The 22520-nt window shown below is 42.3% G+C and overlaps 1 protein-coding gene across 7 annotated transcripts in view; it reads left to right on the top strand.

Moving 5' to 3' along the window:
- Positions 1–22520, top strand: part of tnn (tenascin N) — a 52576-nt gene that overhangs the window by 5310 nt on the left and 24746 nt on the right. For all 7 annotated transcript variants that reach the window (XM_084057787.1, XM_084057789.1, XM_084057792.1 and 4 more), the window contains exons 2-8: positions 2600–2806; positions 3528–3719; positions 4284–4658; positions 10299–10432; positions 10844–10973; positions 15094–15270; positions 15785–15874. In XM_084057787.1, coding sequence (XP_083913913.1) covers positions 2602–2806; positions 3528–3719; positions 4284–4658; positions 10299–10432; positions 10844–10973; positions 15094–15270; positions 15785–15874 — 1303 coding nt within the window. In that variant the 5' untranslated portion in view covers positions 2600–2601. The remainder of the gene's footprint in view (positions 1–2599; positions 2807–3527; positions 3720–4283; positions 4659–10298; positions 10433–10843; positions 10974–15093; positions 15271–15784; positions 15875–22520) is intronic.

Here is a 22520-nt window from a genome sequence, read left to right on the forward strand (position 1 = left end):
TCTCCCTCTGTTCCACAACAGGACATTCTTAGGAGTCTCTCTGCTGTGTTTGGAAAGTGAAGCTGGTGTTTCCTCCAAGACAAATAAAGGCAGCTGAAAACAGCGAGCATCAAATGAACATTTGACAGAATTTGGGAGCAATAAACAGGTCCTTTAAGCATCCCTGTGTGCCAGCGCACTGTGCCATCCCACAAGGCTAATGCAGGGCCTGTGATGTGGCCCAGTGCTGGGCTGCCATTGATTGCCCCTCACTCTCCATTATTTTCACTCTCTCTCGCTCTCCTTCCACCTCACTTACAGTATAAAAAGTCATTGTTATGTCTCTCTCTCTCAATTTCCATGACATTCTCTCTCTCTGTTTTTTCTCTTTTTTTTCTTTCTTTCTTTTTCAATGTATATCCTGGCGCCTGATAAATCACATAAACTCTAATTAAGGCCACTGTATGGGGTTCAAAGGGTCCGTATTGCAATATGCCTATGATATCATAGCTTGGATCTGTGGTGTGGGCAGTTAAACAAACAACTAAAATAAGCAAACAAGAATGATACATGTTGAGTTTGGAAAGCTTCTACACAGTGCGCACACTAATTATAGATCAGTGTAATCTTACTAAACCAAAATGATTCTGGAGACTCTTCAGAATCGCGCAGCTATTTGAAATATTTCCAGTATGAATGGCTGGGAGGATGCTTCATGTTTATTTTACTGAGAGAAAATTGCATCCGATGGAGTCTTCGAGGAAGCTTTCCATTAGCCATTAAAAATGTCACTCATTCAGGTTTTCTGCAGTCTCCATATACAACTCAAAATGTCAGGCACTCTGGTGTCTTTGAGCGCCCCTCAGGGAGACACTGCTAATGTGATAGCGGTAGCACTATGGCACCTGGAAGATTTGCAGTTTTAAGATTTGCTTGTCGACGTTTTTATGTTCTGGCCAATACTCACGCTGTGTCCAGTGGGATCCTTGGGTTCCATTTGTGTCTGTGTTTTCCCCCATCTGCTTTTCTACTCTTTGATGCGCAGTGAGCCATGTTTTCATGTCGGAGCTTTCCAACTGGCTAATTTTGACCCTTCAAAAGGGGAACAAATAAGTTCAAAGATGTGTTAGGTAAGCAAAGTCTGAGCAAACTGTTTTGTTGGGTTCAGAATTGAAAGTATAAAGACATTCCCCAGCTTTTCTAGTTGCCATGGTTAAGTCTCACCTGTACACACACATTTATATCCTTGTGGAAAAAAGAAGGTTGTCTAGGAAAGCTGTGTTTTAGCCCTTAAGACTGTACCTGTATCTGACCTGGTCAGATTGACTAGACCAATTATCAAAGGGGGTTGCCGGATTTAGTTAGCTTATTACCCTAGTGCCACTTCTACCTTTGGTAGAATTATTAGGCTACAGTACAGTATGCACTGAATTGCTCTGTACAGTATTACTCTGCAGTTAGTGTGGTAGCTAGGCTAGCCTGGGAACCAGAAGAATGTTAAAGCTCAGTTGGTCTGGCTGGCGATGCCAGGCTAGTGGTAGGTACCCTTCAATTTATTACCAGCCTTAAAGTCACTCTATGTTTTCCCATAGACCGCACAAGTTCAGACAGTTGGATCAGATCTTCCCTCTGCTAAAGTTACAGATGCTGAGAATCCATTTTACACCAGAGTGTCTAATTGTGACATGGTTGGTGAATGGGTCACTTTCTGATCAAGTCTAAAAAAGCATTTTTTATGATTATATCAAGCCAATTATTTTGATAGCATGTAATTTGGCTTCCCTGAGGAAGTCATGGGGAAGGTCTCTGGTCAGATGACATCACCGTCATCAGGCACGATGACATCATCTTTTGAGGACACATTTCCGTGCTCTTTGAGGTTCCCTAACGCCCGACTGAGCACAATTAAAGGTTTGAAAGAAGAGAGCTTTTGGCAAAGTGACTGCTCACTTTCTGCAGCTCTACTGGGGCACAAGTCCCACTCATTAGCTCAGGCACACACAGATGTATGTATGCATGCACACATGCATATGCACACATACTGTATAGGCCTACTTAAGTGCACGCCTCGCTGACATCATGTTTCCCCAGTTTAAACATACAGTGGCCTGCCTGGCTGAACGTAATATAACCTATTCATCATCCGGTTGTATTTCTGTCTTCAGACGTCTATAAATGATGTCTGGAAAAGATTCACTTGGACTCATAAAGACTAAGCCGTACGGGTTTGCAGGTTTAATGCTGAAGGTGCGATTTATAAAAAAGAAATTCATAAAGGCAGAATGGCATTTTAAAGAGGCGGGGGGCATTTTTTTTTTAATCCCTCAGTAGAGCGAGTCATGTCATGCTACCTTGGATCTGTAATAAGGAGGTTTTGTTCTGATCTCAATGCCACCTTTGTTTTTTTCTTAAATTAATAGTTTATGGTAACTTTTGGTTGTTTATTGACCACTCATCCCTGTCATTTACATCACACGGAACCCACCGAGGACCATGAATATGAAAGGGTTTCATCCGCATGTGTTTCTGTCTGGGAGGGATGTTTAACAAGATTAAGGGTGAATGTTCACATTAAAAAGTAAAGCATCTTCCCTATATTCTCTTCCCCATCCCTATACAGACATGACCTCTAGACTGCACTGGAGGGCCCTGTACCTGTTGGGCGGCCTACTATACATCGTCACTCTGCTCAGCTCTGCTGAGAACGTACCAGCCTCCGCAGCACCCTCGGAGAAGGGAGTCACCTTCAGCCATGTCTACAAGATTGACGCGCCAGGGACTTCCAGCTGTAAAGTAGAGAGTCTCCCATCCAAGGACCAAGCACAAGGTCAGAATGATGGGGACAATAAGAATGAGAGTGTGAATGTTAATGTATGGTAATTCATTATGACCTGGTCTTTATTTAAAAGGTTTTATGTAATGGATAATCAACAGTGAGCCGGTCATTTTTTTAAAACCCAGCCAGGGTTATGCAGGGCCACGATGCGAGGCAGGCGGTCTCAAAGCTGTATTTTATCCCTCTTATTAGACTGCTACTTACGATTACTGTATTAATCAAGCTTATTCGCTTGCAAGTTTCCACTTCCATTGCAAAGTAAACAGAGGCAGAGCAGCGGCCTGTTATCGTGAAATAACAGACATTCTGTAATTGAGCGTTCAACCAAGCTTTGTAGTAATAACAGAATAATCAACTGTGTGTGTGTGATTGTATGCAATAACTGGTGCTAATGTAATTCATGAGCGCAATAAAATGTCATTTTCAATAAGATTGAGTAAATTAAGATTGAGTAAATTCAGAATCGCCTTACATTGAGCTGTCATATATTATGTATAATATATTATGTCCTTTGATACACATTCCATTTTTATGTTTCTGTTTTCATACTGTCCTTGATGGCTGACATTGTCTCCTTGAAAACGTTTGATGTCCATTGTGACCAGTGGAGTCAAGACAGAAAAATAACCATATTTTCTTAACCTGGACCTTTGCCGGACACCAAATGGCTCGTTTCTTATTAGATCCGTCTGTGTTTTGTTCCATTCTGTAGATCAGACAGGTGTGGTAACCACTGTGGATGGAGAGAATGTTGTCTTCAGCCATAACATCAGACTCCGTATGCCCCAGTGTGACTGTGGGGAGTCAGAGAGCTTCAAGTCTCTGTTGTACAGAGTCAACGGTCTGGAAGAAGAGGTCAATTATCTGAAGACCCAGTGTAGCCAAGGATGCTGCGGGAGTGGAGGTAGGCTGCATGTGTCATGATTATGTATAATATTAGCTATACACTGGTTCAGTTAATTATTACCTTGTATATGTACCAATATCTGGTAGCAACAGGGCTCTAAGGATGTCAGTGTCAGTTTGTCCAACACTGTGGTCTCAAACAATCTACTGGCTGGATTCACTGTGCACCGTCATGCTCCCCAGAGGATGAACCTTACTTATTTTGGTCATCATGGCCTTTCCTCCACCCTGAGTCCAATATGTTCCCTTCCCTGTTCTCAAAATCCAATGGCCTGAATGTCATTAAACATCCGGAGCACATTCATGCTCCCTGGAGGATGAACCTTAACCATTTGAGTGAGGTCGTTGTTTACTCTAGTGCCAACCTCAAGCCAAAATGTTAACTTTGCACACAATGTATTTCTACATTCTAATGGCATGTGAGTTTGAAGCTCTGTTGTGTATTTTGCCACCTTTGTTTCTTGTAATTTCCACTTGGTTATAATAGAGTATTCCCCTGTTCAGTTCTATTCTATCCCACCACCTTTCCACACATGCTCTTGTCATCCTCACCTCCCTCCAGGTGTGGACACGAGCTGTAGCGGCCATGGTACCTACTCCCACGAAACGTGCAGCTGTCAGTGTGATGCAGGCTGGGAAGGCCCAGACTGTTCCGTGTCCGCCTGCCCAGACGACTGCAACGACAACGGTCGGTGCGTAGACGGCAAGTGCGTGTGCCACCAGGGCTTCACTGGACACGACTGCAGCGAACTGCTGTGTCCGAACAACTGCAATGATAAGGGACACTGTGTGGATGGAAGGTGTGTGTGTTTCTCACACTTCACCGGCGAGGACTGCGGCGTCCAGAGGTGTCTGAATGACTGTGTCGGGAACGGCCGGTGTGTGGACGGCCAGTGCATCTGTGAGGAAGGCTTCTTTGGGGATGACTGCTCTCTGGGTAAGCTATATGCCGGTGGTTTTCGAAGTGGGCCACCAGGGGATGCCAGGAGGAAAAGGAGAGGAAAATGAATAATAATAATAAGCCTACTATAAATGCATGAAATCTCTGTCCATGTGTCCATCTGTCTGTAGTTCACGTATCTGGAGAACCGTCTGACTGACCGACTTCAAAAACGTTATTTATGTATAGATTAATTAATTAAGTCATTAGTTAGTTAGTTTTATAAGCCATTGCACAATAGGGGGGGGCACATCCAGATGCTGGGTATTTGGGGGTCCTTGGCATGGAACATTTCAAACCCCTGAGCTATGCAAATAGACTGTGTCCCTGAGTTTCAGATGGATTAAAAGTACAATTTGTATATGTTCATGGGATACTGTGAGCATGACGGTACAATGAGCTACACAAGCTGACCAAATTCTTAGTAGACTTTATGGAGAGCAGTAAAGAATCATTATTACTTATGTATGGGACCATTTACTAGATGTTCAACATTGCAGCCAGGCCCTAGTGGAAACTTTACATTCAAATTGTTAAGGCTATATAATACTCAGGGAACTTTAGCCCAAAAATATTACCTTTATTTTTTCATAAGAGCTTGGTCCCCTGAAGACCATTATGTCACCCATATTTTTATGAATTATTTATCCAGAGCCCAGGGTTGTATCCTCTAGGGCCCGGAATTACTCTAAAACTGTTCCTTATGAAACTGGAGATAAACCTTCATTCACTTCCAAACACCTTTGTTCAGCCTGCTGGAAACATACACAGAACCCCAATTCTTTATCTTATGACAAACACAGATGCTAAAAGTAGCTCAACGGACCCATAAAATGTACAGACACTGATCCCTGATGTTACCTACATATAATCTCGGCTAAATAAATAAATACAAATCTGTAAGAAAATATATATTTGACCCATGCATTTTCAGGGCCTCGCTAAAATGACCTCTATGGTCTTACGGTTCAAAGAGTTACGACTGTTATACAAATGGTCATAGTGACCTACTGCTCAGGAATTCACGACATCTCTCACACAGCTATTTCTGCCGCTGCCTCCTACGAGGGTGGATTTGTGGGCTTCCCCCCAGGGTCACTGCTGACCGCCCTGACGATATATGACATCAGACATGTACCACACAAACATAACAGAGCCCACTTGCAGGCCCTTCTGAATCATCACTACCTATAATGTTTCTGCACTCTCAGCACCACCTGGGGAGCAGCGTGCACTTTCGTACCATACAGTGGGTTGTTCATTGCGAAGAAACAGAACAACAAGCAGCAGCATGGCATTTTTTCACAGCTTGGCCTATCAGGTTCACACTTCACGTTCAAAGCCTGGGAGATTTAGATGTTGCCTACTTGGCTCAGAAAGTGAAGAAAAAGTGAAGTTATTCTATTAAAGTTAAAGTTAAATTTGACTCCATATGAACGAGGCAGAGATTCACCAGATGTATTTCTAAACATGCACTACATGTACTAAATGTGGTAACATTGATATTATTTGCCTTTTTTTGATGATGTTTGCAGAACACAGTCCAGCCCACTTGTTCACAGATACAGACAAATCTAGATTTGATCTATCAGCCTGAAACTCATATTCATACAAATATTTTTGAAGTTCTAATTATGTGTGTGTGGACTGGACAGACTAGAACAAGGCCCTGAAGCAGATCAGTTACAGTATCACAATCTCCTGATGGAGGTCCAGGCTCCCCTGGCTGTGCTTATACTGTAGATCTGCAGAGGCATATGGAGCTGAGTTTACACCTACGTGTGCATGTGGAAGCTGTTGACCGGGTTCCAACAGCAACAGTGGCACAGTGTGGGTGGAAACGGAAGGGAAAGAAGGAGGCAGGGATAGACGGAGCTAAGGAAAAGATACATTGTGTTGATTTTAGGTGTTAGCGATAACAGTAGTAAGTAAAACAGAAGAAAAAGTAGCAAAAATGTGAAGAAAAAACAAAAAAGACTAGGATTTATTAGTTTTATGTGGCCCGTGTCCATGTCAACATACAGTGATGGCTGTCAATCTTCCACCCAGGCGATGACATTAATAGGAGTGTAGAAGTGATGCTGAATGCTTCTTTAGGTCAAACTCAGTTTCCCTCTGTAATCTTAGCAGTAATGGTCTGATGCCGTTTTCCTGTACTTAATATCAAAGGCAGATGTTGTCATTTTGCAGCGCTTTAACAATAGTAATAGTTTGCCTACAGTATGTGTGAGATAATATCAGTCATTTCATGATGATAAATTATCAAAGGCCCGTTTAGTGACCTAATCCAACAGGAGTTCCTTTGGTGGGTTTAGTGGATTTATGAAATCTACTTCAAAGAGGTGCAGATGCTGTGGTTTTAGCGTTGATTTTACGCGTGCTTTCGGGGTGGCTTTCAATTGTTTTCGTTCCGTCATTCAAGGACAATGCAGCCACTGAAATGCCCCTCAAACAGTAAGCCAGATTTTGGTCACATTTTCAGTGCTGAATCACATTGTGAAGTGAACTGGATCCATATGCTTGCTGCACTGTAAAGTCCTCAGTGTTAATTTCATTCTGAGAGTTCTCAGAGTTTATAACACCCGTGATTTTGCAGTGTGAGTGAATAATCTTAAGTGCCTTAGGTTCAAACGATCAAACGTTTAAATGTATTTTTAGGCCATTCGATTGAAGTCCGTTTCATTTGTCCTGACAATGTTCTTTTCAAGTCATGCCATGTTTAATCAGGCACATTTTCTTTTTCATGTTAATAATGTTCCGCTTCCCTCAGCCTCAATCAGGGACGACACAAAATTCCACTCGCGTCGACTTTTCCCAGCTTATATTATTGAAATGATTTGTCCCAGCGGCTCACTTGAAATACAGTTTAAGGCGATAGATTGTTATTTGTCGCGCCCGGTGCAAAACGGGAGCGACAGGGGGGTATTAACCGCTGCTGCATGGAAAAGCTCCCGCCGAAATTTCAGGAAACATTAAGTTTTCTGACTTTGCCACATGGAACAATGTCCAAACCCGATGTGCATTCTTTCCTGCTAAGTGTGGTCGGTGATGCCGTTAGCACCCATTTGACATGCTCGCTCCCAGAGTGGCCTCCATTGTGCTTTTGTTCTTATGAGTCCAGAGTCCACCACAGCCTAAGCAGATTTATTTCACTATGTCATACACAACCACTGAATTTTACCTCTGCTCGTGGAAAGTTTCGCTCCCCAACATTGCTGACTTGCCGTCTCCTTACTCCGACTCATGTTTTGCTATTGAACTCCAAATTTAGCTTTATACCTGATCTTAACCACTTAGAGGGCACTTATAGACCCCCCCCCCCCCAGGGGTCTGTACTTTATGCTCCCTCCTATTATATCTAAAAAGCTGATCGATAGATTGGCTATTCTCACAGAACGTTCGCCTGTTATGAGACGCTCAGAATAGGGATGCTAGTGTTTGTGTGATTTTAGCCCTACCACCACCACCACTACCACCACTACCGCCCACCCATCCATCCACCCACCCATCCATCCCACCCCAACATACACACACACATATTTTTTCCATCATCCAGACTGAGGGGTTACTGGCATGGTGTCATAAGCGTAACCACAGAAAAAGCAATATCGTCGTCAGGTTTCCATCTCAGGTTCTCGAAGAAACGTCAAACTTCATAATCGTGCAATTCTCACACACTGCAACCCCCCCCCCCCCGCCCCCCCGAAGGGAGGTGAAAGAAATGAGAGAAGGTGTGAAAATTAGTTTAAGATGAGAGAACAAGAACGTAAACATTTCAGTACTTCATTGTGTGCCGCATAGTACAGTATGTGTGGGGACTGAGGAAGGACACCACAATGGAAACAATGTGCGTGTGTGTTGGAGAATGAAATATAGACAGAAACAGGCGACAGGGAACACAGTACTCCGTGGGAGGTAGTGGAGAACACTATATAGTAGGCATGTGTCCACTGACACATGCCTACTGTATTTGACCGATCACATCAAACGTGAGGTAGACTCGGGCAAATACTGCGGCATGGTCATGCTGGACCTCCAAAAGGCATTTGACACTGTAAACCACGAAATTCTACTTGATAAGCTGAGGGCGATTGGTTTTGATTGCACATCACTAAATTGGATGAGATCTTACTTGGAGGGTAGAGAACAAGTGGTTGACATCAACGGAACCATGTCCTCATCCCTCCCGGTGAGCTGCGGGGTTCCTCAAGGCAGCATTCTAGGGCCGTTACTGTTTCTTCTATACATTAACGACATGAATGCTGCCTGTAACTGCAAACTGTTCCTGTTCGCTGATGACTCGGCACTCCTGATTTCGGGAGAGGACAAGTTGCAAGTCGAGGAAGCTCTCAGCTCTGAACTCTCAAAAATCCGTACCTGGCTTACCGATAACAAACTGTCACTACACCTTGGGAAAACCGAATCCATCCTATTTGGGACCAAACATTCCCTCAGTAAAATGAAGGTAAATGACTTCAAGGTCAAAGTCGATGACACAATCATCACTAGCAAAGAAGAGATTACCTATTTGGGATGTATTCTTGACAAACACCTGACAGGTGAAAGCATGGCAACAAAGGTGTTCAAAGGAGTAAACCAGAGAACCAGATTTATGGGCAGAGTTTCCTCTTTTGTCAACCCTCAGGCACTCAGGACCCTCTCAGGGGCCCTGATTCAGCCCCTTTTTGACTATGCTAGCTCCTCTTGGTACTCCAACACCTCAGTGTCACTGAAGACTAAGCTTCAAACCTCCCAAAACAAACTGATTCGACTACTTCTCGGACTGGGGCCCATGACCCACCTCTCTCCCACTCACTTTGCCAGCCTAGGCTGGCTCAGGGTGGAAGACAGGGTTATACAATTAAAAATGGGACTGGTCTTCAAAATTGTAAATGCAGATTTGCCCGAAATGCCCCCTATACCTGCATATCTGTATAAGTACCTCGAAAAAGTTAGTGACACCCACAGTCACAAAACTAGAGGGAGCGTAAACAACAATCTGGTAACACCCACCCATAAAACAAACATGGGCAAATTCTCCTTCTATAGCACTGCCACCAAGGAATGGAATAGTCTAACCCCATCCCTCAAAAAATGCAGTTCGCTGGGCTCATTCAAAACAGCCCTAAAAACTCATCTTTCTGGAGGCCTAAAGAGGAGCTAGTACCAGTTTCCCTGTAGACAGACGACCCCCCCCCCCCTCCCCCTTTTTTGTACACACTTTTTTTTTTTTTTTTTTTTTTTTTTTTTTACTTTGATCATGTTTTGTTTTGTATATATTTCTTTATTTTCCCATGACCTTTTTTGTACATAATGGTATATATTTTTTTTCCCCTCTGTATTCTTATGTTGTTTTTTGAACTGTTTGGTTGCTACTATATATGTCTATGAAATTAATTCAAGGACCCCAATGGAAACAAGCCCGCAAGGACTTTTTTGGCCGGACCTTTTAGTCAAAAGCATTATAAATGTAACTGTGTTGTTTTACATTCTTTTTGCCTAATAAAAATTTCAATCAATCAATCAAATAGTATGTCCCAAAGATAATGCAAACTTCATGAACCTCTCTCTCTCTCTCTCTCTCTCTCTCTCTCTCTCCCTCTCTCCCCCTCTCCCCCTCTCCCCTCCTCCTCCCAGTTCTGGGCCCTAAGGGTCTGCAGTTGGTTCGGGTGACTGAGGTGTCTCTCCTAGTGGAGTGGGAGTCGGTGCGCGGGGCAGAGTACTACGTGTTGACGTATCAGCCCAAGGGCGATGACAGTGCACTGGAAGAGGTGAGTCAATAGAATTAAAAATAAGAGAATCCACCAATAGAAGACTATTTTCTATTGGCGGATTTAAGTACAATTCTGAGGTACTTTTATTTTACTGGAGTACACTGGAGTCCAATTGTCAGTACTTTTACTTGTACTCCAACTACATCTCAGAGGCAAATATTGTACTTTTACAATGAATAAATTCCGGACTTTTACTTGTAACTGAGTATTTACATTTTTTTAATACATTGAAGTATTGATGCTTTTACTTAAGTAAAAAAAATGTTTTACTTTTTCCACCACTGTTGAATTCCCATTCAAGCATCAGGGAAGTACATTCTAAAGTACCTTGTGACAGAACACACATCTAGAGCTTCATTCACTGTGGTATAGACGTTGTCTTAACCCTCTGCGTTGCTCTGCCTATAGGTGAGAGTGTCCAACGCAGAGAACTCCTACCTGATCACAGATCTGACACCCGGGGTCACCTACATCGTGGAGGTGTATGCAGTCATTAAGCAGGTCAAGAGTGAGGCGGACAGCATAGAAGCCACCACAGGTGAGCAGGCAGAACCGTGTGATACTTTGTTGACCGGGGTCCCATAGGGCCTAGGGGTCTATACTTGGTCCCGTCCAAAAAAAGGACTGTCCACCTCACCTGTAATGGAAGCCCATGGTATTGGATGACAGTCAAGAAAACAAATAAAAAAGCATCAGAAGCACTCTGAATATTACAAAAATCCTTTATTCAAGTATGGATTACACCGTTAATGGACATTCTTGGATAGAGAACCAAACTTTGGACAGATCAAAACTACCAGCAGAGAATTGAAACCAAATCTACACTCCACGACAGTTACAAGCTAGAGGACTGTAGACGTGTTCTGGAGCTTTTAGAATGTGTGTGTCTGCAGTTTAAACTGGCACATTTCTTGAGAGAATAAAGTGCCGTTCAAGAGGAATGGGCAGAGTACAGTACATGGAGGACTTACTGTAAATGTGGCTGTGGTTTCATAAGTACATTAGCAGGTGTGGTCTGTTGGTCTTAAAACAGGAGAAAAGGCAGATGTGACCAGTTAAAGGTTAACATTTGGAAGAGCGTAGGTGGGACGTGGTGGATTTAAAAGGAGATTTTCTGTGGCTTAAACTGTCACATTTTAGGATGAAAGTAATCTGGGATGTGGATGGTTGTTGTGAGCCTATACCTGAGTGTTAGGGGGAAGGGAGGAGACATCTATGAGCTTAAAACGTGGGGAATTTGTGGATTAAGCAGCCATTTTAGGAGAAAGGCACGGGGGAACAACTAAGCAGGTGTGTCCTGTTAGGACACTTTGCAATAGAGAAGAGAGACAAGTGTTTTTGTTGCAAATGGCTGTAGAAATCATGGCTATACTACACAATTGCATTCAAAGTTTTGGCAGAGTTGATAGTATTTAATTGCATACTCAAACTTTAGGAACACTGTCTTAAGCCTGTGACCTGTTTTCATGTCAAGGAGCTTCCAACATTATCCTCAGTTGCTCATTTTGTTGTTTGCACATGTGAAAATATTTCTGTGTAGTGGTTGAATGAGGGTTGGAGAAAGAAAATAGAGATGGCATTCAATTGAACAAGTCCAAAGTTCAGGCATTTCCTCAAAGTAAATATTATTGCTGGTGCCTTTGGATGAACAATTAGCTTCACTAATACATGATCACTTTGTGCATGCCCCCCTCATGGGATAAACATGTTTTCCCCTTTACCTTTCCCTCTCAATCTGCCGTAACTTCCTTTGTGCAAAAGCCAGCTCACAAGGCAATGAACAAGCTGAAGGCTGTCATCTTTTCTAAATGTTTCATTAAGCTGTAGTTTATTTACCATTACATTTAAGGGTAATTACATTAGTCTGTAATTACGAGGCAATGACTCCACACAGACACATTTAATGGATGCTGCAGGCGTTCACAGATGTGGAGAGAGAGAAAACGGGGGAGAGAGAGTGCAAGGAAGAGAAAGGAGGAGAGGGACGGAAGGAGACAGAGAGAGAGAGAGAGAGAGAGAGACAGAAAATGAGATACAGAAAAAAGGGAAAGACTGAGTCTGTGGTATGGTTATGGTTAGCCATAGCAAACCACACAGAGCATGGCATTCCTCCACTGGCACGAGAACACATGGCATCATCTGACATTTAGCTGTGTGAGGAGCTAACAGCATGAGACAGTCTCTCCTCTGCTTACAGGCCTTTCAACTTTAAACAATCATCTGATTCAAATGGTTATGTATTCTCCTCCTTCCTGAACAGAAAAGCACAGCTGGCAGTAAAGAAAAAGAAAAACTCCCAGCTGTGTGTACAATTTCTTTTTGTTTTGTTTGGACAATGTATCTTTTTGTCTTGGCATTGTTACATTGTAGCCTACATCGGGTACATGGACCTATGTTGAAGTAAGGGCTAGTATCCATATTGGCAGTTGTAATGTTCTAAAGTCATGCTTGAGTAATGGGTTACTACTGTCTTCATGATATGTACAGCCAGGGTTGGGAAATAATGGATTATGTAACAACAGTGACAAAAGAGTTACCATCATGACAAAATAAATGTAACTGTAATAATCAAAAAAATATATTTACGTGATTAGTCCAAGCCACAAAAATACGAATAAACAATAACATTTGGAGGATAGCACTGACAATGGGCAGGGATAATGTCTCAATTGCAAAGACTTTCTCTTGGGATAGTGAATCCAACTGCCTGGCAACAATCATTTGTCCGTCTATTACATTTTTGCGTCTTAGGGGCAAAGGACAGGACAGGCAGGAAAGACTTGAAGGCGAGTAGCATGCCATGAAACGTAGAAAACATTTTTTACTAGAATGCCGATTGTGTTTGTTCTGATACTTGGGTTAAATCAAAACATTACAATCTTCTCTGATGTTATACAGAAGAACTTTGAGTTAAAGATTCTTGACGGTATACAACTGTGAATACTCTTGTAATGATGTGTTGTTCTAGCCAAGAACATTGCCTGGTCTTATGAGGTGCATAATACAATATCCTAGTTTAACACATTCATTTATTTGACTTATTACAACTTTAAGAGAGTAATAAGTAATCTGTAATGCAATACATTTCAAAAGTAACCTTCCCAACCCAATCATCATGCCTCTTGCTAGCTGTATCACTTACTATTATCTTTGGCTGTTTGTGAAGGGTAATACTAGGTTGTGTCGTATGGAAGGCAGATACTTGACATATTATGAATCTTTTCTATTAAGTTCTGACCACTGTGAAATTGTGTGAGGTCAGATAGAGGCAACGCCTCTCCAGTCCCAAAAAATCCACCGCAATATGCACCTCCCTAATACTGTATGTCTTATTTTCACTAGTGAGTGCTCTAAACATTCACTTACTTACTGTATTCCCTCAAAAATATAACAATAATATTTCCATGCTCTAGGCCTTTTACATTTTTGCATCTTAGGGGCAAAGATCAGGGAAGCGCATGCAGGCAGGAAAGACTTCAAGGCCGGTTGGTAACTTAGAAAACGTTTTGTCCTCAGAAAAGAATGCCTTCTGTGTTCATTTTGATACTTTTGCTGAAAATCAAAACATGACAAACTTCATTGATGCTATATTGAAGAAAAAAATGTACTTTGAGTAAAATATTCTTGAGAGTAAACAACTACAATATACATACTGTAAGTAAGTACTTTCTTGGGTATCGTCTTGTTTTAGGGGGTAAATGCACTATTCTGGTTTAAAACATTTATTTACTGAACTCATCTGGAACATTTACCATTATCTGTCATTGTCTTTTCTTGTTATAGTTGTTGGTTATACTTTGATGTGATTTTCATGTTACAACAATTCCAATAAAAGAATATAATATAACATTATTTTATTTTATTATTTTTATTTTATTATTTACAAAGTATTCAAAACATAATCAAATTACGCTATATAATGCAATAATGTGTCAGGTTATATTACTTTGATGAACTAATCAAAGTAATATAACCTGATTATTACTGAGTATTGCTTAAATTAAATAAAGAGGCTAATCAGTAATATTGAACATATTTCAAAAATAATCTTCCCAGCCCTGTCAGGACTGCATGTGATACTGTATATAAATTGACTTCAAATCCCACAACACTAGAGCTCCATTCTGTCGCCTCAATGGAACCAAATGGACCACAGGTCCATTTGGTTCCATTTGTACAGTCTCAGAGATACAGACCCGTAATGGTCCATTTGGTTCCTAACTACCGTATAAACATTTAGCTGGGGACCCCCGGAACCCCCGGAACCCCCGGAACCCCTTCAAGGACCCATGGGAGTCCCCGCACCCCACGTTGAGAACCAGTGATTTAGAACATGTACTTTCTGAAAAAAACCTTTTACTGCTGAACTAATACAGAAAACCTGTTTAGCCAGAGGGTGTATTGTTTTATTTATTTAATTTAATTATTATTTTTTCTTCATGCAATACCAATAGTGGACCTACCTGACCACAGGATCCAGTTTTCAGTAGAAGAGCAGGGAGACCATTGAGACCAACTACAACCACTAAAGTTGTGCTAGTTTTATCATAATAGCCTACTCCACCATACAGATTGGTCAAAATAATGTTTTATTCACAAAACCTTACAAGCTCTAAACAATATCACTCACACTGGACTTTTGTCTTTTCCTCTCACAGAGACAATTGATGATATTATGGTGGTGGGTCAGACCGAGGACTCCATCCAGGTGGACTGGAGGAACCCTGCTGCGTCCGTGGACCACTTCAGACTGACCCACATCGACCCAGCAGGACAGGAAGAGGAACAGGATGTACAGATGAGCCAGGAGGCACGCACCAGACACACTATAATGGGTAGGTCAGCATGGGACAGTCACAATGCATGGCTGAATATGGCCACACAAACGCACACACATGCGCACACACACACAAACACGCCTGCCTGCACGCATGCACATGCACATGCATACTCTGGCACACATGCACACACACACTTTTATGTAACTTACATGTCCAACCCGGGTCACAGCCAAACATCTTAAACACAAGCCTAGAGGGAATCCCCCCTTGGCCACGGAGATGTTAGGCTTTTGGTCTTCAGGCATAGTTCCTGCACACACACAGTATTGCACACATGCGCACACACACACGCACGCACACTGTGCCATGGGAACTCGAGGTGCATTTCAAATCATCTGAATACTGTGGTCTAATCCCAGATCATACAGCATCATATAATCTCATCTACTGCATTTTGTGTGCGTGTGCGTGTGCGTGTGCGCGCACGTGTGTGTGTGTGTGTGTGTGTGTGTGTGTGTGTGTGTGTGTGTGTGTGTGCGTGCGTGTGCGTGCGTGTGTTTTCCTGCAGGTCTGAACCCAGGAACTGAGTACCAGATCACCGTTCAGGCCATCAAGGGGAACGTTGAAGGAAAGCCTTCCTCAGTCACTGGGGTCACAGGTCAGAAACTAGTAAAGCTATACTGTGTTGATGTCTGTCTAGCAAATTGGTTCTGAAACTTTTTTTTATTTCAAGGACCTCTGTATAAGGGTCCATTTGGAACCTCCTCAAGGAACCCCGAGGATCCCTGGACCCCACTTTAAGAACCACTGGTCTGGTATAAAGTAGGCGCTCTCACAATAAAACGGGGGTCAATTTGTACACTTTAACCCATTAAGACCCAAGGTTCTGATTCTACAATGTTTTATTCTTTTTTAAGAATATATATATATATATATTCAAAGCTTTGCAATTTCTTTCCAAAAATAGCAGATCTACAAGCTCGTAGCACGGCACTCGGTGCCACGCTATGAGCTCGTAGATCTGCTATTTTTTTAACTATTAATTGAATGGGTTAATAGTTAAATTAAAAGATTTAGCTGTGCACACTTTAACGGATTTGTAAAAGATCATCATGTCGAGACTAGCGTGGTTTTAATTGAATGCTTATTATGTATTTCTTCAAGGGAATACACAGTAAGTAAGAGATTCTTTTGAGCAGTCACTTGTGATAATAAAACAGACAGTTTAGGGAACTGCACACATTCCAGTATATTAGGACTGGAGAGCCATTGCCTCTGTCTGACCTCACCCAATTTCACTGTGGTCAGAACTTACTCACAATATGTCAAGTATCATATCTGCCTTCCATAATGACATTACCCAGAATTACCCTTCACAAATAGCCAAAGATAATAGTTCAGTAAAGTGATACAGCTAGAAGGAGGTACAGTATGATAATGGGTCATAATCAGGGTTGGGAACATTACTTTTGGAATGTAGTCCATTACAGATTACTTACTACCCTCTTAAAATTGTAACAAGTAAAATAAACTATTTTTTAAAAATTGATTTGCAAATATACTGTATGTTTTAAAGGATAGTGTACCTCATAATACCAGGCAGTGTTCACCTAGAACAACGCATAATGACAGGAGTGCTCAGTGTACAGTCAATCATTTCGAACTCAAAGTTCTTTAATAAAGCATCAATGAAGATTGCCATGTTTTGATCTTAAGCAAAGTATCAACATGAACACAGAAAGCATTCTTCTACGTGGGCATGATGTTTTAATACATAAGCACAAGTTACCCTCCAGGAATGCTTTGCTGCGTACATGTGTGCCTTTCTGACCTTCTCGCGTTTTGTTTAGAAACAATAATTTAGCTAGCACATTAATGTGCTAACAATGAATACATTTGTATTTGTAATTGTAAATGATTAGAGTTGTACATAATTACCTAATGGCATTATAGTACATGTATTCTGTTAAGCCTATTCTGTTGAGACTTGACCAAAGATTTGCGACAGGACGAAACCATTTAAAGCCTTTATACTTCATACATACAGTATATATGTATGAAGAAGTCGTGTGATGAAATTAGGTGATTTACAAGCTCGCAACGCATCGCATTGCATCTGCGGCACGTTGCGAGCTTGTAGATTGCACATTTTTGGCATGCGACACTGTCGCATGACGGAGCATAGATTAAGCATTAGAACGTTACGGGAAATAATCATAGCGGTCTGACCTACCCCTTACTTCCCAACCGTGGTCGTATAACTTATGATCTGATCATCTACACAGTGATAGGTATGCGCCATCCTTGAAGAGGATCATGATACACAGTAGAGTATATGTAACCTCTTTGGGATGATCCACATTGATTGCGCCAAGTGAAGTCCATAATTTATCGGGCCCGTCTGGCACTGTTGAGGACTCGTGGCACGGCATCGAGCTATCCTCACAGGTCTCACTGTGTGTTGGACTTGACGAGGGACGTGAGGAGGAATATATTGAAGAGATTCATTTTAACAGCTGGTCTGGGTAGACTGTCTCTTAAATCTGGGTTATTGGACTGACCATTACATATATCCCACAATGGCACATTTGGTCTTCAGTTTCTCCCATTAATCTTCCCTCTTATGCTTTCCCCCAGGTTTTCTGTCATTCTGTCTGTGTCTCTATCTGGATTTTTCTCCTCTCTTCCTCTCTCACCTAAAGTGTGATTTAGTTTCTGTTTGCAACTAATTCTCCCTTGTCTGTTTTTCTCTCTGTTCATCTGGGTTGATGGCTCTTCTTTTCCCAGACCCTGGGGCAGCCCAGTAAATGGCTTTCATTTACGGGTTTGTGTTTGTGTGTACCTCTGGAGCCTCACCTCTCCTCTTTTGAATCCAATCAGGGAACCAAGCATGACCTCAACATTCCCCCATAGCGTGTCTGTGTGTGTGTGTGTGTGTGTGTGTGTGTGTGTGTGTGTGTGTGTGTGTGTGTGTGTGTGTGTGTGTGTGTGTGTGTGTGTGTGTGTGTGTGTGTGTGTGTGTGTGTGTGTGTGTGTGTGTGTGTGTGTGTGTGTGTGTGTGTGTGTGTGTGTGTGTGTGTGTGTGCATGCGTGCGCGTGTGTGTTTATACTCAGGAGTGACACGCACACGCGTCCGAGTAAGAGGGTGCTAATCTGCCCCTGGCAGTCGGTGGCTTGACTTCACTCCAATTTCCTCAATCCTTCATTTGGGGTGTTGCACGAAAAGGCTTAGGGGGGAGATTTAAGGGGAAAGCACTTAGCTCCCTCTTGTCATACTATGTAAAGGTATAATAGTTCTCTGCTATTGGTTCAATATGGCTGGCAGGGCTCTACAGTCACCTGTTATCAGGTTACACAAAGTCTCACTTGGGATATGGTATACGCACAGTGAGAATGGAGAGGGAAGGGAAAATAGAAATAAATAGAAAAAAGGGGTAATATTGAAGTTATAAATGGATTAAAAAGACAACCAAAACGTAAGTAAACTTCAGCCCAGAAGGGGAATGCTACAGTCACACTGTGAAATGACTAAAATCAATGTTATAGCCATTGAACAGTTAAAGCAAGGATGCAACAGAAGATCAAGATACAAATTGAGGAATTAAGAAGTACGAGGAGAACAGTTGGAGATAACAGGGGAATTAAACTATGCTATGGGTAATAGAGAGCATGTCCATTATGCGTGGGCAGGGTACTGTGCTGCATGTGTTAGAAGAATGCTTTTACCTTGCAACAATGTGTTGCTGTGGAACTGAGCTTGGTCCTCAGAGATTACTCATGATACATTATAATACCGCCAATTTCCAACATCCCACCACCAGCCCACTTCCCAAATCTCCTTCACTTTCTGTCTCTTTCTCTCTATTTCTCATGCTTCTTGCATGTCTTTCATTCTGCCCCATATTACGCTGCTCTCAGGAACTCAACATGAATCTTTTTACCTACCAAGACCAAAAGCACGGTTTGCTTATTGTGTGTCCACAGTTACATACAGGAGCTGGCTAGATATAGCATACATCGGTTTCCCCAAGATTTGACAGCAAATTTAAATACGCTGGATTTGTATCCATGGCTGCATTTAAAGAAAAAACCTATGCATCTCTGTGTAGAGGGCATGTGGTTAAGTGTATGTATGCAACCTTTTCCCATACTGTCATATTTTGGCAAATGGCAACAAGAGGGCATGAACTATAGTGATAGGATGAACGCGTGCAGACAGGCCAATGTCAATGGAATCTTTGCTTGGATTGGCTGCTGTCAAAGTCAATAATGTGCCAAAGGACTATAAAGTCTATAAACACAACATACAGCTGTTACTGATTCTGAATCTGATTCAATAAAGATTACACTGAGGTCCATATACTGTAATATAACACAGATGGTTCTTGGCCAAGGTAAAGGGAGAGAGACTGTTATAACAGATAATATTATTATCTCTTGGGACCCGTGGCGCTTTGGAGGGACAGCTTTCACACTTGTCTATCAATGTGTTTTCACTTATGATATTTCTACTTTGCTGGAGCGTGTCGGGAAGGAGACGAGAGAGAGATAGAGAGAGAGAGAGAGAGAGAGAGAGAGAGAGAGAGAGACAGAGGGAGAGAGAGGGTATAACGTGTTAATAGCAATGAATTAAATTAAATCCGACAGTATGCGGGTGGGCCAGTGCTGTGTGTTGTATCCTGCTAAGCTGTCCCTTTTCAGTACAACCACTGGCCTTCAGTTGCAGAAAATTATACAAATTGTGGGTTTGCAAGTGAAGTTTAGTATGGCTGTCAGTCACATCTCATGTAATAGTTTCCACTCTACACTCAGTCATTCATTTTAATTCCCCTTTAAACTTCTTCTTAGAATTTCTTCATCATTTTGCAATGTCAGCAACATGGGTATACACACACTATATTATTGATCTCATATAAGAACAATGGAATTTAGGTTGAAAGTTGGTGAGGTTTCGTTTGAGCTGTGCCACATCTTTATTGAGCAATATTGAAATCAGCTGATTTCATGCCAATTACTTTGTAGATTAATTGTTGTGGCTCTAACCTACAAACCTATAAAAGCTTCTGCTTGCGAACGTGTCTGACTGTCCATCAGTGTGTTCCCCGCATACCTCAAGAACCGTCTGACCAATGGACTTCAAACTGTGTGTATCATCAAGGACCCGAGGGAGTGACGTGCTGTGTGGGAAGTCCGTCAGATCGGTGGTTGTCCAGAACTGCAGGGATGGATTTTCATAGATCTCCCCGAGGAATGCACTGAATCTCTGTATAAACCGTCCGACCAATGTCATCAATTTGTTGACATTGATGACATCAGGGATCACCAAAAATATATATGACAGACAGACAGACAGACAGATACAAAGATCTCCATAAATGGGATTAAAAGGGACACAAACAGACAGACGGGTACAACAGGTACTCTGACAACCGGTAAACCGGTAAGGCATAACCGGAGGGGCATGCGTTGCCAATGGGAATCGTTACCAACTGGCATTGGCCTAGTTGAGATAATGACAATATACATGTCAAAAGGCTCAAGAGCAGCCCACTTCTCAATCAACTTTGGTAACTTTTATTGGCAGCTCAGTCAGCGATGCTCGCTTATGAAGACTTATTAGCTGCTTACAGTGCAAATGGGGACAGAAAACTCTGTGCGTGCGAGCGTGCGTGTCCCACCCATCACTGTCTCTAACCCTAAGAAAAACAGCACCCCATCGGCATGTATCTCCACGAAGCCCCTTCCAGAGACTTGCGGTTGATACGGTACAGCAAGGCTAGCAGGGTGTAAATTATGAAAAACTATCTGTTGCAGTAGCTCTCTTGGCATGTGCTGTGCTGAGCATGCCACCCATAATGGTTAAGCTGTTCTCCACATGGCCAAAGCCACAACTGCTGTTTTGTAGTCTAGTAGCCACTGTCGTGAAGTAGCTATTGAGGTGGAACGTCTGGCATACCTTATCCATCATTTGCTGTGACTTAAGGGCAAAAGCAATGCAGTAGAAGCACGAAGGGTTCTTGCTAAAGGCAAATAAATAAATAAAAAATAAGAAAGGACCTGGATCTGATTTTCTGGTAAATATAGTACCGCATACATCCAAATGTCCTCTGCTACGGTAAGACACAAATATGTTACAAACTAATGTTTAGAAATACAAAGCGCTGTTGGCATTGAAATGCATTATTACTTTATAGTGCTCAAACAGCCTTGGCCAAGAACATTTAGATAAATGGTTACAGGATATGGCATTGAGGTTGTCTACGTTCTTAGCTGCATAAGTAAGATGGACAGCAACCTACAGCTAGTTGCTTCCTGTCAAGTACTCACTTTGTACGCTGTCAAGGGGTGTGTGTGTGTGTGTGTGTGTGTGTGTGTGTGTGTGTGTGTGTGTGTGTGTGTGTGTGTGTGTGTGTGTGTGTGTGTGTGTGTGTGTGTGTGTGTGTGTGTGTGTGTGTGTGTGTGTGTGTGAGAGAGTGTTTCTATGATATGATGTGATAGCATGCTAGATGCTTTTTGACAAGTGCTCACTTAAAACACTATTGAAGGAAGCTTTCATGTTTTGTATTCTCTTAAGACCTTGCAGGCAACACTCAACCCTAATATGATGTAAGAGATTATAAATTGCTCCTGAAAATGTTCTGGCTATGTGATGCATCTTGTACTTTGCATTGAGCTGCTGACAGATTGCCCAACACTATAGCCACAAGGGCGAGAGAGAGAGAGAGAGAGAATGCAGTAGTTTTTTCCTCTTCCTGAATGCATCATTAATCAGTTTTCATGATGCAGACAGCACAGTGACCTTGACCGAACCACCGAGGAATAACCCTAAATGATGATTGCTTTAACATTTCTTCTCACTTCCGCTCTGTCTCTCCTTCCTTCTCTTTGTGTGTGTGTGTGTGTGTGTGTGTGTGTGTGTGTGTGTGTGTGTGTGTGTGTGTGTGTGTGTGTGTGTGTGTGTGTGTGTGTGTGTGTGTGTGTGTGTGTGTGTGTGTGTGTGTGTGTGTGTGTGTGTGTGTGTGTGTGTGTGTGTGTGCTTCACTGCACTATTCCCTCCATCTTGCGTAAAGCCTCTGCCACTGTGACCCTCTCCCCCCCAATACACGTGCACACACACACACACACACACACACACACACAACTTGTCTCCTCCATATGCCTCTAATATTTTACCTTGCACAAACAGAGGCCTTGTGTTATATACTCAGGCCTCCTGGTCTTCCCGTGCTCCCGGTGTGCCCATGGAGCTCAAACGGGTGCACCAGGGCTCTGCGTCCACATCTAAGCAGATGAGTCCTGGTAGG

Source organism: Gymnoscopelus microlampas (assembly GCF_963454915.1).
Source record: "Gymnoscopelus microlampas genome assembly, chromosome: 5".
Classification (NCBI taxonomy): domain Eukaryota; kingdom Metazoa; phylum Chordata; class Actinopteri; order Myctophiformes; family Myctophidae; genus Gymnoscopelus; species Gymnoscopelus microlampas.